Genomic DNA, 18,604 nt, shown 5'->3' with positions numbered 1-18,604 from the left:
AACTCCAGGTTCTGGGAAAAGACCATCCTGATGTTGCCAAACAGCTAAATAACTTGGCCTTACTGTGCCAGAACCAGGGCAAGTATGAGGAGGTCGAGTATTACTACCAAAGGGCCCTGGAGATCTACCAGACGAAGCTGGGGCCTGACGATCCCAACGTGGCCAAGACGAAGAACAACCTGGTATGGCAGATGGGCAGTGACTCTTCTGTAGATGAAAAATCCACCCCTGCTTCTCTGTGAAGGCACTAAGTACTGTATTTTCTTGAAGGCTTCCTGTTATCTGAAACAAGGGAAGTTCAAACAAGCGGAAACGTTGTACAAGGAGATTCTTACCCGCGCACATGAACGGGAATTTGGATCTGTGGATGGTAAGAAGTATTCTAAGCAAATGTATTAAATGTATGTATTAAAAAGAGTGGTTTTCACCTTGAAATTCGCAATTGCACAAGTCCCCACAGTACTTTTTTCTTCTGATCCTCCTCCCCTCCTTCCTCCTCTTCTCCCTCCTCTTCCTCTTCTTCCTCTTCTTGAAGATTTTATTATTTTATGTTGTCTTATTTACTTTTCTATTTCTGTGAAGAGACACCACGATCAAGGGAATTTATAAAAGAAAGCATTTACTTGGGAGTTTGCTTATAGTTTCAGAGGAGGAGTCCATGATCATCAGATCATGTAGGGCGCATGGGGGCAGCAGGCATGGCGCTGGGGCAGCAATTGAGAGCTTACACCTGATCCACAGGCAGGAGGCAGAGAGCAAGACTGGGAGTAGTGTGGGCTTTTGAAACCTTATACACATTCCCAGTGACATTGCTTCTCCAGCAAGGCCGCACACCTTCTGATCCTTCCAGAGTCTTATCAGCTGGGGACCTAGCCTTCCTGCACGGGAGCGTGAAGAGGGGACTGCGTCCCTCCAACTGCAGTTAGACGTGTTTGTGCGCCACCGAATGGGTGATGTGTATCAGAGCTGCGTCCCCTGGAAGGTCAGCCAGAGTCTCAGCCCTGGGACTGTTTCTTCAGCCTTTCCACACAGTTTCTAGAGAGAAGTTAGTTTGAATTTTATTTTTTTAAAATATTTGTTCATTTATTTAGTGTTGTTTATGTGTGTGCATATGGAGGTCAGAAGCCATCCCAGCTGCTGGTGCTCAAGCCAGGGCGAGTCTCCTCTTTCCCATTTTGCCGCCACACAGGTGTGTGCTGCCACACCCACCTCTTTCATGTGGCTTCGCTTATGCTGGTTGAGCCATCTTGCTGGCCTTGAATTGAGTCTCTTAACTAGTGGTAGGAAAGAAGTTGTGTTGCAGGCTGTGCGGGCATTCATCATTCAGTGAACATTAGTGAGGCCTGGGCTTGCCTGGGTGCTCTCAGTAGCCCAGTGAGGCCATCTTCCTTACATCCCTCACAGCGCCTTTCTCCAGAGGCCATGCTTACCTCATATGGCCTGAGCCACCAATTGGGAACCTACCTCTTTCTTTCTTTCTTTCTTTCTTTCTTTCTTTCTTTCTTTCCCTCTCTCTCTCTCTTTTTCTTTCTCCTTCTTCCTTCCTTCCTTTTTTTTTTTTTTAATTTATTTATTTTTATACCTATGAGTGCACTGTCGATATCTTCAGACACACCAGAAGAGGGCATTGAATTTCATTACAGATGGTTGTGAGCCACCATGTGGTTGCTGGGAAGTAAACTCAGGTTTGCAGTCCACCCTGGGAACCCGTGACAAATATAACTGTCCCCTGTGCCGTGGACTTGCTGTGTTGTTTGCTGCACAGACAAGGCCCCTCCTACTTTATCCCCTCCAGACACTGCAGGTGCCTATGTACAGTGCGAGGAGAAAGTGTTGGTGTGCCCGTGGCAGTCTGGGCCTCAGTCTGTAGCCCTGAGTGCTCTGCCAGACGTCTGCCTGTGCCACTGGGAAACATGCAGTGAAATCTGTATTTTATAGGGTATAAATTGCTGAATCAGGGCTTAGAGAGATGACTCAGCAGTTAAGGGCGCTGACTGCACTTTGAGAGGACCTGAGTTCAATTCCCAGCACTCATGTGACAGCTTACAACTAACGCTTCTCATGGGATCTGATGTCTTCTGGTGTGCAGATGTACACGCAGACAGGGCAGCCATATACATAAATAAATCTTAAGTTGCTGAATCAAAAACAGTGTTTATGTTAAATGTTTCCTTTACTAAATGTGGTGTAAAACACTCAGACAGCAATTATGAATTTGTGAAAAGGTCACAAGATGGATCCAGACGGGGTTTCTGTCAATTATGACATGCACACATGTGGTTTTCTTTCACTTAAGGATTTATTATTTATTTACACAAAGCTTACTTTTATGTATATGGATGTTTTACAGAGGCTAGCCTCTGTTCAGCGAGGAGGCATTCACCACCTGGCTTCCTCAGCTAGACACTGTCTCCTTCTGGTGCCCTTGTCAGACTTCCTCCAGGGTCTGCTTGACCTCAGAATTAGGCTGTGAGATGAAGGGGAGGCCAGGTGGTGTGGCTGCCAGCCTGGGATTCTAGCCTCAGAGGACAGCAGTCCTGAGAGCAGGCTGTCTAGGGAGACAACTCTGGGTGTGGCTGAAAGACCCTGCTGCACTGAGTAAGTCAGAGTGGGTGAGAGGGGCTCCAGAGGTCAGCCTTGGGTCTTCACATGCATGTTCACCCATGTGCACACTCACTTCCACATCTGTGTGACCACATGCATGCACAACATATATATATATATATATATATACACATGCACATAACACATGTGTATACACTTGAAAGAATAGAAAAATATTCCTGAGAAGGCTCATACAAAAAGATAAAACCTTGCAGTCACTGACAAACTTAGAGGTCGTCTGCTCAGTGGTTACTGTGTAGCCTTGGTTTTCCTGAAACTCCTACGTAGAGCAGGCTAGCCTAGAACTCATAGCAATCTGCCTGCCTCTGTTTCCCAAGTGCTGGAATTAAGGGTGTGTACCATCTCATCTGGTTCCAGATTTCTTCTCTCCGCTCTCCTGCCTCCCCTCTCTCTGCAGGGTTTCTCTGTAGCCATGGCTATTCTGGAACTCACTCTGCAACTGAGATCCGCCTGGTTCTGCCTCCTAAGCACCACCGTCCCGACTGGGCTTTTCATTCCTCAGCTTACACTGTCTTTCTTCCCTAGATGAAAACAAGCCCATCTGGATGCATGCTGAGGAGAGAGAAGAGTGCAAAGTAAGGCTGTGCTGCTTTTGAGGGCTGGGTGGGGTACACTGCAGCCGGTTCCCTCACTTGACTTCTCTCTGGCCATTAGGGAAAGCAGAAGGACGGGTCGTCTTTTGGAGAGTATGGTGGCTGGTATAAAGCCTGCAAAGTGGACAGGTGAGTCTGCCCACACCAAGCCCTAGACAGCAGGGAACAGCAGCGCTGGACCAGTGTGAGAGTGTAGTCACGTGGTTCTCTATTTCCCCATATTCTCGTTAAACCTGACTGTTGAGTTGATGGGAAAGATGGTTGGGAGCACTTGTCCTGGGAGCATACCTACACGGACTTATTACTTTAATAATAATAATAATAATAATTAATAAAATAAAAGAGAAAGCATCCAGGCATGGTGACATACACTGTCAGTCTCTCCCTGAACCTGGAGCATGCTGTTTTGGCTGGATTGGCTGGCCAGGGAGTGCCTGGTCCCCACTCCTGTGTTGTGGTTTCTGTACACATCTTGCTTGGCTCTTATGTCACAGCTGAGAGCTGTAAGGACCGACAGTCCTGAGCACCAGGCTGCCTGAGTGGAGAACGTTAGAGCATGGTAGCTAAAAAGCGCACTGTCGTCCTTGTCCTGCAGCAGTGCCAACATGTCTGAGCCATGGCGAGCATCTGCCCATCAGACCACGCGGGGTGGCCGCCACTTGCACTGACCAGTTCTGTGTTGTGTGCCTTCTTGCAGTCCCACTGTCACAACCACTTTGAAAAACCTTGGAGCACTTTACCGTCGGCAGGGGAAGTTCGAAGCTGCAGAGACCTTGGAGGAAGCTGCTATGAGGTCACGTAAACAGGTGCGCTCAACACTTCTCTCCAACGACCCGTTGGAGCTGTGACGGCTTCTTATGTGGCTGTTACTGAAAGCTTGATTTGGGCTTAGCTCAGTGAGGGACATGTGTCACATGCACAGGACTGTTTGTCTGAAATGTTCAAAGGGGCCAGGCATGATGGCCTTGCAGTACTCAGGAGGCTGAGGCAGAGAGAGCGAACATTTATAGGAGACCTACTGTTGGGAACTAAAAAGATAAATGAAAGCGGAAGACAAGGAAAGAGAGGAATAAGGACAGAAGAGCTCCCTTCGTGTGTTCACGGTTGGTGTGAGGTGCTCCCAGTTGTCATGTGCTCACAGTTGGTGTGAGGTGCTCAGAGTTGTCACGTGTTCAGTTGGTGTGAGGTACTTCCAGTTGTCACATGCTCACGGTTGGTGTGAGGTACTTCCAGTTGTCACATGCTCACGGTTGGTGTGAGGTGCTCCCAGTTGTCACATGCTCACGGTTGGTGTGAGGTGCTCCCAGTTGTCACATGCTCATGGTTGGTGTGAGGTACTTCCAGTTGTCACATGCTCACAGTTGGTGTGAGGTGCTCCCAGTTGTCACATGCTCACGGTTGGTGTGAGGTGCTCCCAGTTGTCACGTGCTCACGGTTGGTGTGAGGTGCTCCCAGTTGTCACGTGCTCACGGTTGGTGTGAGGTGCTCCCAGTTGTCACGTGCTCACAGTTGGTGTGAGGTACTTCCAGTTGTCACGTGCTCACAGTTGGTGTGAGGTGCTCAGAGTTGTCACGTGTTCACAGTTGGTGTGAGGTACTTCCAGTTGTCACATGCTCATGGTTGGTGTGAGGTGCTCCCAGTTGTCACGTGCTCACAGTTGGTGTGAAGTGCTCCCAGTTGTCACATGCTCATGGTTGGTGTGAGGTACTTCCAGTTGTCATGTGCTCATGGTTGGTGTGAGGTGCTCCCAGTTGTCACATGCTCATGGTTGGTGTGAGGTGCTCCCAGTTCTCACGTGCTCACAGTTGGTGTGAGGTACTTCCAGTTGTCACGTGCTCACAGTTGGTGTGAGGTGCTCCCAGTTGTCACATGCTCATGGTTGGTGTGAGGTGCTCCCAGTTGTCACGTGCTCACAGTTGGTGTGAGGTGCTCCCAGTTGTCATGTGCTCACAGTTGGTGTGAGGTACTTCCAGTTGTCACATGCTCACGGTTGGTGTGAGGTGCTCCCAGTTGTCACGTGCTCACAGTTGGTCTGAGGTGCTCCAGTTGTCACATGCTCACGGTTGGTACGAGGTTCTCAAGGTTGAGCCAGCTCTACTGGGACTTGTGGGCCAGTGCTCAAACAGAACTCTTGCTACTGCCCCTTTGGTCCTGGGGCCGAGATAGGCAATATGCGACTGTCAGCTGTGGGGCTGCCTCCCCAGGAGCAGTGTCTGCACTTCAGTCCTAGTCTAGATCACAGATGGGGTTGTAGCAAGAGGAGCTGCAGGGTCTCAGAACTCCAGAAAAGGGGTGTGAGTCTCTCATGAGATCGTTCCCCCAACAGGTAGCCACAGAAGCTCTGAACAGGACAGATTCTGTGTCACAGAAGCGCCGTGTCCTGTGTAGTAGGGCAGGGTACAGGATGTGCCAGGGTTGACATTGTTGTTATTGGGGACAGAATATTGTTTCCTAGGCTGGCCTTAGTCTCTAGCTGAGGTTAACCTCAAGCTCCTGCTCTTCCTGCCTTCACCTTTCAAGGGCTGAGGGAGCAGGCGAACACCCTCAGGTCCAGTGTGTGTGGTGCTGGAGATAGGACATGCTGGGTGAGCACTTAGCTACCTTTCCAGCCCCATCCTTCAAATGTGTCCCTCATTCCTGGAGCTCAGTGTTAGCTTACAACCCTTGTTTTGTTTTGAATACAGGGCCTTATGTAGCCCGACTGGCCTTGACCTCCTCACCCTCCTGTTGCCGCTTTGTAAATGCCGAGATCGCAGGCGTGCTCACGTAGAGTATGGCGTGCAGTTCTGTGTGTGAGCTCCTGAGTTTTGGTGATATGGACTCATACAGCGCAGATCCCCACCCCAGCCCCGGGACCCCGGGACCCCGGGACCCCGGGACCCCGGGACCCCGGGACCCCGGGACCCCAGGATTGCTGGTCTGTGCTTGTCCTGGTTGCTTAAGGACTGGTATCTTCAGGGCAGTGAGAAGTGAGGGCTGAGAGGGGAGAGGGGCTTGCTCTGCAAGGCTGACAACCTGCTTAGAGGGCGGAAGGAGAAAGCCAGCTGACTACCGTGCCCTCTGACCTCTCCCACATGGCTCTGCGGCAGGCACGCCCAAGTTATAGCAGCAACAGCGAAGAGTAAATCAGAGAATTTGACTTTGTCCCTAGAGAAGCTCAGATCCTGAGAAGTCTTCTGAGATCAGTGCTAATGGGCAAACCGTTCTCCCTGCCTGGCTCACAGGGTCTTGACAATGTTCACAAACAGAGGGTGGCTGAAGTACTAAATGACCCTGAGAGCGTGGAGAAGCGGAGGAGCCGGGAGAGTCTCAACGTGGACGTGGTCAAGTACGAGAGTGGCCCTGACGGAGGGGAGGAAGTGAGTATGAGCGTAGAGTGGACTGCGGTAAGTACAGCGCTGGCTGCACGCTGGCTGCACGGGCGGGCGGACCTCCTGCCTCCCCGCGGCACTCGCTGCCTGCTCTGTCTGTGCTAGACTCCACACTTGTCGCAAATTAAGCATCAGGGAAGCTTTCTGTAAGTTCCTAACTTCTGCTAACTCTGAGCTGTGTTGCTTGCAGTGGTTTTCTTTAGGAATCCGTGAAAGCTGACTGGCCTCTCGTAGAGCATGTGTGCATGCTGATTGAGTGTCCTGGCCGTGTAAAAACCCCCTCCACACTCTGGTCTCCTGTAACCTGGGGATGGGCATGGCTGACTAACTAGCTTCCCTAACTCCCCATGTCCTGCTAACTCAGTGCTCCTGACACCCTCAGGAGGCTGCCCTGGGGCTGCTAGAGAGCCTCGCTGGGAACTGGTGCTAAGTGCAGCTCAGCAAGCAACTCAGGGCAGGCGTGTTAGGACTGCTCTCCACGCTGGACGTGACAGGGGTCGCCACCTGCTCATGTGTGACACAGTGTCGGCCGGCTCCCTGGCCTCTCCTGGGAGGTCGTCACCACTGCTTTCTACCCAGGATTGTGGCAGTGTGTAATGTAGGTGTCACCTGTGCTGAGCTGGCGTCTCTGGACCTTTCTTCAGGGAGAGTGTTAAGAGGTCTCAGCAGACCAAGCATATCTGTGACACCCTGGGCTCCTACCGGTGGTGTGCCTAGCCGTCACTATGTGGCTTTGTCAGGTCGTTGCTTGGGACTTTCTTCTAGTCTGTCCTGGTTCTTGGATTGATCGGCTCTAGAATTTACTTAGCTGCAGCAGTTTGGAGGAGCCAGTGTGTTGACGAAACCTCATGTGAAGTGTTGGTGGCCGCGGTTCAGGAAGACATCCTCTCTGTGCCTAGCAGCTTCCTTGTGCCAGCCCAGCCAATCGCATCCACTGACTGCTGAGCCTTGCTGGGCAGTGGTCCTAAACTGCAGCAGAGGCCTGGGTCTTCCTGCCCATGCCTGTCCTGTCAGCACTCCTTGTCCGCTCCAGTCCTGCATGCTTGTCCAGAGGGCCTGTTCTGCTTGGTGGCCAGTGGCTTGCTTACAGACTTAATGCTCTCGAGTGAAGTTCAGAGAGCTCTCTCCTGAGACAGTATTTCTAGGTCTATAAGTATGTGAGTCTTGTGCCACAGACAATGTCACCAACTCTGAGTCCCTCACCTGCCCTGGGCACTTGGGGAGGAGTGCACGGGAGGGAGCTGTCAGTGTGCTCTCTCCTCCCAGGCTCCCGTCCCCAGCCCCATGCGAGAGTGTGTGTGTGTGTGCGCGTGCACTCACATGAGCGTGTGCACACAAGTGAGTGTTAGAGACTGACCTCTGCTTCATGCGTGTCAGGCAAATGCCCCATCACTGAACTGTCCACAGCCTTGTAGTCTCAGCAGATGCTCAAGCTGTCCTTGTACTTACTTGGCATCCTCCTGCCTCAGCCTTCCGGGTGCTGGGAATACAGGTGTGCACAGCACGCTTAGCTTACAATTATACCTTGTTGTTCTCTCTCTGTGTGTGTGTGTGTGTGTGTGTGTGTGTGTGTGTGTGTGTGTGTTTGAGACGGGGTTTCTCTGCGTGGCCCAGGCTGTCCTAGAATTAGACACTGAAACTCCGACGTCTGCCTGCCTCTCCCAACTCCGTGCTGGGGTTAAAGGTGTGCAGCATCACCGCCTGCCTTGGTTTTTCACTTTTGTACTTTGAAGTATTGAACATAAGGTCTTCACTCACAGTCATTCTCACTCACACACTGCACACTCACTCATACTCACACACTGGCACACACATACATGCTCACTCACACACTAGCACACTCACATGCTCACTCTCACACACTGGCATACTCACAGTCATACTCAGCCTCAGTCACACACTGGCACACTCACTCATACACACTGCCACACTCACTCATACACTCACACACTAGCATACTCACACCCCTACTCACTCTTACTGGTACACTCACTCATTCACACTCACTCTCACACACTGGCATACTCACACACAGAGGCATACTCACACTCCTACTCACTCTCACTTACACACTGGCACAGTCACACTCACTCAGTCATACACTCAGACTCACACTCATACCCAATCACTCACACTCTTACATACTCTCACACTTACCCACACTCACTTGCTCACACACACACTCACACTGATTCACTCACACATACATATCCACTCACACACACTCACACTCACTATGTAGCCCTGGCTGGTCTGAAACTTGACATGTAGACCAGGTTGGCCTTGATCTCAGAGATGCCTGCATCTGACTCAAGTTCTGAGATTAGAGCTGTACCAAGTCTGAACTCACAGATCCGCCTGCCTCTGCCTCCGAGTGCTGGGTTTAAAGGCTTGCCTCACCACTTCCTGGGTTACAGTTGTAATTTTTAGAAGACTTCTGTGCTCTTTAAAATACCACAGCTATCCATCCTTTGTTCTCTTGGGTGTTTACAGCTTCGGCCAAAGTGAATTTACAGGAACAGATGGTAGTTGATTAAATCACAAACACAATTTATACGGAAATTCAGGGCTTTTTTTGAGTGTTCAGAAATAGAATTTAAAATAGGATAAAGTTTGTCAAAGACAAGGCTTGCTAGGTAGTAACCGTGGCTCTGCAGAGGCTTGGCTATGTGCTCGTGGCGGAGAGCCCGGGCATGAAGACACAGGGTTCTTAGGCCACTCTGAATCAGGTTCTTGAGCGCACAGTGGGCCTGCCTGGGAGTACTGCAGTTCCTCTTCAGTGTACAGGTGATGATGTGGTCACACCTCGTGAGGAGGGCTCCCTCAGGCTTTCTCGAGGCTGAGGTGCGATGTGCCTTTAGCAGGCACTGCAATAGCAGGTCACTCTCCAGCAGGGTGCATTTTTGAGAGAGCTGCTTTGTGGCCATTCATCCTTTTCAGTTTTCTGAAAAGGTCAGTTTTCTTCATTGCCCTGGACCCCTGTGATTCTGGGTCTATTGTGAGAGGTGTGTCAGTCATGGGCACTGGCCCCAGCTAAGATGGAGCCATGCTGGGCTGTCTGGTGTGAAGTTATCTGCAGACAGTTTACTGTGCAGCACCACGTGATGTGTTCTCCATGGGCCAGAACCCCCAGGACAGCCTCCATCTTTGCTGCTTCTTTTTCTTGGGATCCCTGAGAAGCAGCCTCCTGCCTATCTTTTCTTATGCCACATTGCTCTTGTGCTGAGACTTCTACAAGTGTGCGTGTGTGTGCGCGCGTGTGCGTGTGTGTATACTGCTTCAGTACTGGGGATTGAACCATCCACGTGGAAGGGAAGGGCTCTACAACTGACCGTATCTCTGCCTGCTTTACTTTTGTTTGAGACAGGATATACTATGGAGCCCAGGCTGGCCTCAGACTCAGGCTTCTCCTGTGTTAGTTTCCCAGGTGTGGGGTTATAGACATGTGCCCCAGTGCCTGGCTTCTACAAGTTGTTTTTTGTTTTTGTTTTTCAAGACAGGGTCTCTCTAAATGGCCCTGGCTGTCCTGAAACTCACTCTGTAGGCCAGGCTGGCCTGAATTCACAGAGATCCTCCTGTCTGTGCCTCCTGAGTGCTGGGATTAAAGGTGTGCGTCACCTTATTTCGATCTTTGAGACAGGACCTCACTGTGTAGCGCTGGTTGGGGAATTTATAGAGATCTGTGTGCCTGTGACTCCTGAGGTCTGGAATTTAGGGTGTGGGCTAGTAGGCTCACTTTGACTTTCACAGGTTTTAATGTATGAAATTCCTACTTAAGGGTCTTAGGGAATGAGAGAACTGTTAGTTCAAAGTAGATTTTTATTTATGGGAAGACATGCTAAGAAGGCAGCAAGAGTATACTAAGAAGTTATAAAAATGTCACATGTATAATTCTATTGTACAGAGATACTAAATACTTAAATCAATACATTATATGATTTATTTCTGTTCAGAAACTCGCCTTGAGAGCTTACAAAATGCTCAGTGGGTAAAGGCAGTTGCCATTCAAGTGGCCTGAAGTTTAATCCCCAGGATATCCGTGGTGGACAGTTATCCTCTGAATACTGGAATACATGTGCAAGTGTGTACACACACGATCCATGTAATTTAAAATAGAAACCACTCCTGGGTTTATGCAGTAGGAACATCTTTTGTGGCAGTGTAAATGAGTGTCAGATACAGTGAGCCTTGGGCAATGCTGATGGGATTTGTCTGCTTGAGTTTTAGTCAGCCATTGTCCATCTCCTCTGGGGTGCAGGTGCTGAGTGGACAGCCTGCCACATCCCCTCCCTTGTAGGTAGCAGCTCACCTGGGTCCTCAAGCTTCTAGGTGGTGGTGGTAGCTGCCTGGACCACGCCCAAGTCTGTTTGCCCTGATCCCTTGTCAGCTGCCCCCCCCCCCCCAGTTGCTTAGAGAGAAAGCATCTACTGTGATCCATGTGAACCCGGGAATGGAGGCGAGCATCTTGCCATGGGCACAGGACCTGAGGGCAGTGGTCTGGCTGTGTGGGAGCGACACGAAGCTACACAGCATTCAGTGTCCTCTTCAGACGGGGGGTTGGTGTTTTCTTGTCCTCCTGGCACTCACGAGCCATTGGTAACAAGTTTTATTTTTCATTTTAAAGATGAGAAAGATGAAGCTCGGGCTGGTTAAATGACTTGCTCGGCGTCCCATGGTGAGTCTGAGCGGGCGGGCCAGGCCTAGTTGTCTGTGCGCCTTTCGAGAGTTCGGCAGACCTAGGAGGTGTTGCTGCCTGTGGATCATCAACTGCATGTTTCAAATGTGCTGCCGACTTTTAAAGTCGTTGGGTCTTGAAGTTTCTGAGATGTCTAGGATGTTAGTATTTTTAAGAGTCTGGAAGTCCTCAGCCTGCAGGGGTATGTAATAGTTTAAAGAGCGGCACCAGGACAGGAGAGACTTGCTTACATGGTGTCCTCCATATCAGCCTGTCCTTTTGTACGGGTGTCCTCACCACCACAAACAGTATCTCTCTCATGCACAACAACTTGTGAAACTTTCCATATAAGCATCAAGGAGATTTCTCACACAATGCTAGTCTGTGCTTGAAAACGTTGACTTTCACTCTTGACAGTTACCTGGAAGCTGGCCTCTGCTCCCTCACACGCCCTGGCCAGTACCTGCTGTGCCAGCCTGGTGTGCAGGAGCACCCAGGTTGCTGAGCATAATCCGTGGAGATGTGTGACCTAGAAATACTGTAGCGCAGGCTTGCGGGGCGGGGCCTGCCACTCCTGCTTCTGTGGCCTCATCTGCTTCTCTCTTTCTGTCTGACAGGCCTAGCCGCCCGGTGCCTCCCCTCTGCTCCTGCATGACGGGCAGCGCCTCCTCCGGTCCCTCCAGCGCTGTCCGCTGTCTAGCAGCCCTAGGAACTTGTCAGCAGCACCTCTGGGACTGGCCCCTCCTTTCGGTGCTGCTGTCCTTTTGGGGTCTTGATTTCTGGATACATGTAGCTTTGCCAGATACGTACTTAGAAATATCAGCCGTGTTCATAAGCCCATTAAAATGTGTAACACACAGTCTAACAGTTAGGAGAGAGTAGCTGTTCACCTTGAGGACAGGCGTTAGTGTCACCAGGTGTATTACAGTGGCATGGTAGTGACCTGTGCAGTCACTGAGCTGTAGGAGCGAGGCCTGGCCTGTGCTGCACGTCCCTGTCGTCCTTAGAGACCTGGCCGGTGCCCTGTACAGGTCCTCCCCAGTACACCACACACTGACGTAGATTTGCTGTGTAGTCTTGGTGTGGAAATTTGAATTCTGCTTTTCTCTACTAATCTGAAGTGCTCTGTGATGTGTGTATGTGTCTTTCTAACTTCTAATAAACTCACTCCAACTGACCTGTGTCTTGTGTCTGTCTGCTCTGTACATTTCTTGATCTTCTGGGGCGCTGGGCTGCGTGGGCTCTAGCAGCAGTCGGTTTCTGGGGTCCCCAGGGGCCGTTCTGAAACTCAGTGCTACTGTGCATATGTCTCCACTCTGCACTCAATTTCACGTCTAGACTGCCAGGTGTTTCCTTCCGTAGTAGTGTCTGAGTTGCCTATGGGGACATATGGCCACTCTTGTACAGATGTCTAAGACTTCTGACATCTGTATACAAATGAGCGTTTTATTAAAACCTTGCAGTTGTGTAGGTAAGACTGTCGGGAGGACACTATCTGCGTGAGGCCTGGTGCCCTTCCAGGCGCACACATGTTCAATCGGCATGAAGATGCCTTAGTTCTTGTGATCCTGTACTCTCCTCTGTCCCAGGCAGCAGTGGGCTCTCTCTCCTCTGTCCCAGGCAGCAGTGGGCTCGCTCTCCTCTGTCCCAAGACAGCAGTGGGCTCTCTCTCCTCTATCCCAGGCAGCAGTGGGCTCGTTCTCCTCTGCCCCAGGCAGCAGTGGGCTCACTCTCCTCTGTCCCAGGCAGCAGTGGGCTCACTCTCCTCTGTCCCAAGACAGCAGTGGGCTCACTCTCCTCTGTCCCAGGACAGCAGTGGTCTTGCTCTCCTCTGTCCCAGGACAGCAGTGGGCTTGCTCTCCCATGGGAATGTGGCTGCTTCTGCTTGGATTCTTCATTTTCAGAGGACTCCTGATCATGGGTTGTTTTAACATGTTCGTGCACACTGCAGGCTGGTGGCTTTGGCAGGACTCCCTTGCCAGCCAGTATCTGGCAGCAGTCGGGGTTGCTGGGCTGAGTGTGGGGCAGGAGGGGACGCGCACAGTGTCATGCTTGTTCACGTGTTTTTCAGGATGGCACTGGATCTTTAAAACGCAGTGGCTCCTTTAGCAAGCTCCGGGCCTCCATTAGACGCAGCAGTGAGAAGCTGGTTAGAAAGCTGAAGGGAGGAAGCTCACGGGACAGTGAGCCGAGGAACCCTGGGTAATTATCTCCTGAGCGCGCCCTCTTCCCGCCAGCGTCGGCACTGAGCCACAGCCTCAGTCAGAGTCAGCCTTCCTGGAACTCAGAGTTGTCCCAGGAGGCTTTGGGTGCTCTGCCTGCTGCATTCCAGGGCAGGCTGAAGCAGTTGGGAAGCTGGCCAGTAGTGGCTCAAAGGGAGTGGTGGAGTGCCTTGATTCTGGTAGAGAAAGCCTTCTTGATGACAAGTGGGAATTTAGTCTTACACCCCTGAGCCAGGTGGTTCATACCTGGAGTCTCAGTGTTTGAGAGGCCAGCATAGGTACAGTGAGACTCTGTCTCACAGAGTTAAAATGGGGCCCAGGAAATGAATTAGGTGTTAAAGGCACTTGAACCTGTGCATCTACATTGTAGAAAAACTGACTCCTGAAAGTTGTCCTTTGATCTCCACACATATGCCACAGCTCAAGGATGTGTGTGTAAACACACACACACAAAACCAGTCCAGGAAAATGGCTTTGCTGCTCAAGCCTGAGGGCCTGAGTTTGGATCCCAGGTTTCATGCAGAAGGGGCGTGGTGTCATGTGTGCAGCCCCTGCACTAGGGGAGAGAAGGACGTGGTGTCATGTGTGCAGCCCCTGCACTAGAGGAGAGAAGGGGCATGGTGGTGTGTGTGTAGCCCCGGCACTAGAGGAGAGAAGGGGCATGGTGGTGTGTGTGTAGCCCTGGCACTAGGAGAGGTAGAGGGAATCAGATCTTGGCCAGCCAGTCATGTAAGGGTTCTGCTCTAGGTTCAAAGACTGTATTATAAAGGGGACAGTGATAGAAGACACCTGAAGTTGACTTGGGGACTCTGCACACACACTCTCGTGCATACACACATGTGCACACAAAACCTACAAAGGCTACCCAGTTGTCATACACAGTGCACGGCAGTGTTTCTTTCTCAGTTAACACTGGCATAGCTCCTCAAACTCACTTTCCAGAAGGAAAGCTATGATCACACTGACTTAGCTAGGGATTATGGGGGAAAATGGTTTTTAATGAGGTTGAATGTTGTGACTGTTATAAGGAGCACCTGTAGATTTTCAAAGCTCTAGGCTTCACTGGGGCTTTGAGTGGAGGTATCCGTGTTGTCAACGGGATGTTCTATAAGGGTCTCAGGGAAGACTCTCGGACTTCTGCTGCTCTCTAACAAGCTGACATGCCTCACCCCTTTGTGCTGGCAGCTGCCACACTGGGGACATTCTCTGGAGTCTCATCAATCTTTCTTTGTGTCCCAGACTTCTTGGCTAGAACCGGCTCAGCAGAAATGCATGGGGATGCAGTTTTTAAAGGTGTCCCTGGTAGTACCCTGCTGCTCAGGACGCTCCCGGGCTCCGGTGTGAGTTGGCAGCGTTTGGAGACCGTGTTGGAAATGAGTGTTTTCAGAGATGTTCTGCCGGCTTGTGCCTTCAGAAAGTGTCCACGTCCATCCTTAGGGTCACTTGCCTTAGGCCCCAGGCCTCGCTCCCTGCCTGGGCTGACAGCTGGGCCCGGGGCTACAGTGGCCCCAGCTTGCCTTGTGCATGTGTCACACTCACTCTTGGCTATGTTCCTCCGGAAATCTCTTTGGGTTCGTAGTGGATCTGGGAGACAAGTTGGCCTGAGGCAGGGTGGCCAGCTGTATCTGTAGAGGGTCTAAGGCATCCATGACATCCATGAACACGTGGAAGCTCCATTGTCTTCACACTGCCTGGAAGTGTGTGGGGCAGACTGTGGCCTGAAAGCCTCTGCCTGTGATGGGAGAGCCATCCCAGCTTCTCTGGGATGAGGATTAGTCAAGCTTTAGCTAGAGAGTCAGAAAGGCAGCAGCACTTGTGTGACACCTGAGGGATAAAACTTTGTTTATTCCAGCACTGAGAGGGAGCGTGGAGGATGCTGGGTGGTTTCTCTCAGGCTGAGCAGAGTACTTGGGATAAAATCCAGGGTCGTGCTTCTGCTGGGCAGATACTCCACTCTTGAGATTGTATGTGAGTGGGTGCAGCAAAGGAACTGTTGTCTTGACTGCTGTATTTAGCATTTACATCTAGTTTTAGGGGGAAGGTTTATATTGTGAGTAAGAGAGAGAAAATATGCAAAAGCATCTGGGAGGGTGAGAGAAAAGGAGAGATGAGCAGATAGTCAGAGCAGGAGCTAAAGGGGTCACGTGGTGGACAGACTGTGTGAGCTGAAGAGGACAAGCAGCCGAAGGGGGGGGGGGGAGGGAGAGAAGGACCAGGAGACACCAGCTCTGACTCTGCACTGTGTAATCAGTCCTTGTGATGCTCAGGGAGCTGGGGTCAGCATGGGCTTTGATGTGCTCTCAGGTACCACAGGTAGCTCCGTGTCCTGCCAGAGGGAAGGAAGTGACTCTTGGCGGATGGAAACAAATTTCTTAGGTTCCTGAGAAATGCTGGCTTTTAATGGTCAGAAATCCTCCTAGAAAGCTTCTATCCAGCCTGTGCTCCTCTCTAGACACATGGGCACTCTGAGACCCTACTAGAGCTGGGCTAGCCTGGGCTCCTCTCTAGACATATGGGCACCCTGAGACCTACTAGAGCTGGGCCAGCCTTTTGCTTTTATTTTTTTGAGGTAGGGATTTACTATGTAGCCCAGGCAAGCCTTGAATTTGTGACCCTCTAGCCTCAGCCACACTCGTAGTTGGGATTGCAGGTCTGTATCCCCACGCCTGACATGCGCTCACCGTTTGAGTGGTGGTTCTCTCCCTCTGGGAAACTGAAACGCCTAGTGTGCAAAGTCAGTTCTGGTGCCACCTGCTCAAGACCGTGCTTAGAACTTTCCTCTTTCCCTACCTTCCCTGTGGCTTCTGTGCTAACAGCCAGCTGCAGTGAGTGGCCATTCCTGCTGTTGGAGCGGGGGTGGTTTGTGTTGTGGCCCCTTTGGCAGTCAGACGTGATGTGAAGTACACGTCACGTTGTGTGCCGCTGTTTCTGTGACCTGGGTTACACATCCAGAGTGTAAAACTGAGGCACCTTCCTCCACGCCAGTGACATTATCTAGCTGACTCTCCATGTGTCAGCTTCTAGAAGGGCCCCAGTATTTGTCTTTCCAGGGTGTTTCCCGGTAGAATCAGGCCTTCTGGCCCGAGAGAGTAGCTGCCCTGGGTGGACAGATTGACGCTACTGCTTGGCCACACTGGAACACTCAGACCCTGGTAGTTTCCAATATCATGGATCAGAGTCAGGGTGCAGCGTGGGCCACTCACGTTGCTTCAATGAGAACTCAGTTGCTTCAATGAGTATGGTACGAACCCAGTGCTCAGGAGGCAGGGGCAGGCAGAGCTCTGAGCTCAAGGCCAGCCTACTCCACATAGTGAGTTCCAGGACAGACAGGCTACACAGACAGACCCTGTCTCAAAAAACCCAAACCACCAGGATGAGTCAAGTCATAATTTACATGTGATTTGTTTCTAGCAGTTTGCTGTAAAGAAAACCCTGTTCAATCCTCCACCAGTGTGTGGCTGGGCCATGGTAAAGTGTTTCCATTTAAGAACAGAGCTAGCTAGCCACTTGCTGGAATTTGTTATAGCACCTGTGACCCATTGGCCACAGCCTGCTCAGCCTGCTTCTGTTTGCCTGCTGGAGTTGTGTGCAGTTCACATTTGAAACTACAGATCTGTTAGAAGACCCTCTCCAAGTAGACCTGTTTACCTGGGGCTATAGGTGTGCGTGCCCTACCTGGCTTCAGAGTTTGGTTTGCTTTTAAAAGAAAAAAAGTGGGGGGTGTTGTTTGTTTTATTTTGTCTTTTGAGACAGGGTCTCACTGTGTGGCCTTGTCTAGGCTGGTCTCCAACCTTACACCTACCTACCCCTCTGAGTGTCACACCACACCTGGCCTCAGAGTGATTTTTTAAGTAGAGAAATAGAAACTTCAGTCTCTCTTGCTAATAGTCAAATAGTTTTTCTTCTTATTAATTTACCAGCGATCCTGGAGTGTTTCTCTTGGGAGTAATGAGCCTTTGAGAGCCCAGACTCACCTGACAGGTAGCAGAGTTCTCGCCCCTGGCTGAGCAGTCTCAGAAGGTAGCAGGAATTGCTGTATCAATTAATGCTGTAAAACGTGCAGAGAAATGGGGGACCCCCAGGCACTAAATCCAGTTAAAGAAGGAACAGGTGAGAGAAAGGCCCACTCTCCAAGTTGCATGGTCCCTAATATTCCCAAGGCAGGAGAGGTTACCTTAGGGTGTTTCCTGTTTTGGTTGACAATGTGCTGATGGGTTTGTCCTTGCATGTCCATGTCTGGGTTGCAGTATGAAGCGCGTCAATTCTCTGAGTGTTCTTAACGCGGGTGGCAAAGCCACAGAAGATTGCTTCCAAGTAAGGAGCCTGCCCTGCTTGTGTCCTAGCTACCTGGCCCTGAGCACACCCCTCTGTGATGGGCTTATCTATGGTGTCTCATTGCACATTACTGGGATTGCCTTCAGAACACCGGCTGGTGACAGAGCACTCTTTCAGAATAGCTTGAGCTAAGTGCTGTGTTCACCAGAACTAGCGTGACAGTTCAAGCAGTCTCCTCGTATGATTAAGATGTCTGTAACTGCTGTCACCGGGATACTTAAGGTCATAGCCTTGTTTCCCTCTGCAGCTCGGCAGAGTGGCCTTTCTTTCCCTTTCTGTTACCCGAATTGGCAACTGGGTGTGGCCATCAGCTTGACCCTAGAAGCTGCTCCATTGATTGGGTGCTCTGAGCACCCTTACAGTGGGAGGAGCATTCTGACTGACTGTGAAGGGCATGCCTCTGCTGCCTCATAGAGCTCAGTCCAAGGCTAGACTCTCTGCCCATCACACCTGAGGAGACCACAGCTCTTTCAGTGGCCCAAATTCAACTAATAAAGTGTCATCTGTCACCCTAGTCCCAAGCAGAGGCCGAAGGACACTTTTAAGACAGAGGGTGTGTGCTCCAGGCAGCTGGCCTGGGAGTTGAAGATTGAGTCTTGGTGCTGGGATCCGCTGAGGCCACTGCTCATTAACCACTTACCCCATAGAGCCACACCAGCACCGAGCTCTACCTCAAATGCAAACGTTTAGTCTTTTACATGCATATACTTGGTATCAGGTCACATTGCTTAAGGGTGATCTCCATAGAAGTATTGATTAATTTTAATTTTTCCATTTGCTTTT

The 18,604-nt window shown here is 50.9% G+C and overlaps 1 protein-coding gene across 24 annotated transcripts in view; it reads left to right on the top strand.

Moving 5' to 3' along the window:
- Klc1 (kinesin light chain 1) overlaps positions 1-18,604 on the top strand; it is a 46,848-nt gene that overhangs the window by 22,839 nt on the left and 5,405 nt on the right. For 2 of the 24 annotated variants that reach the window (XM_076921045.1, XM_076921049.1), the window contains exons 8-14: positions 9-182; positions 271-370; positions 3,151-3,200; positions 3,280-3,347; positions 3,916-4,024; positions 6,443-6,577; positions 13,336-13,466. In XM_076921045.1, coding sequence (XP_076777160.1) covers positions 9-182; positions 271-370; positions 3,151-3,200; positions 3,280-3,347; positions 3,916-4,024; positions 6,443-6,577; positions 13,336-13,466 — 767 coding nt within the window. Of the gene's footprint in view, positions 1-8; positions 183-270; positions 371-3,150; positions 3,201-3,279; positions 3,348-3,915; positions 4,025-6,442; positions 6,605-11,213; positions 11,265-11,881; positions 12,442-13,335; positions 13,467-17,733; positions 18,603-18,604 lie in introns of those variants that run through there. The other 22 variants (XM_076921043.1, XM_076921046.1, XM_076921042.1 and 19 more) reach the window with 21 other exon arrangements.

This window comes from Arvicanthis niloticus, chromosome 23 (genome assembly GCF_011762505.2).
Source record: "Arvicanthis niloticus isolate mArvNil1 chromosome 23, mArvNil1.pat.X, whole genome shotgun sequence".
Lineage (NCBI taxonomy): Eukaryota > Metazoa > Chordata > Mammalia > Rodentia > Muridae > Arvicanthis > Arvicanthis niloticus.
Note: the sequence above shows the minus strand (reverse complement) of the source record. Positions and strands in the feature narration are given on the sequence as shown.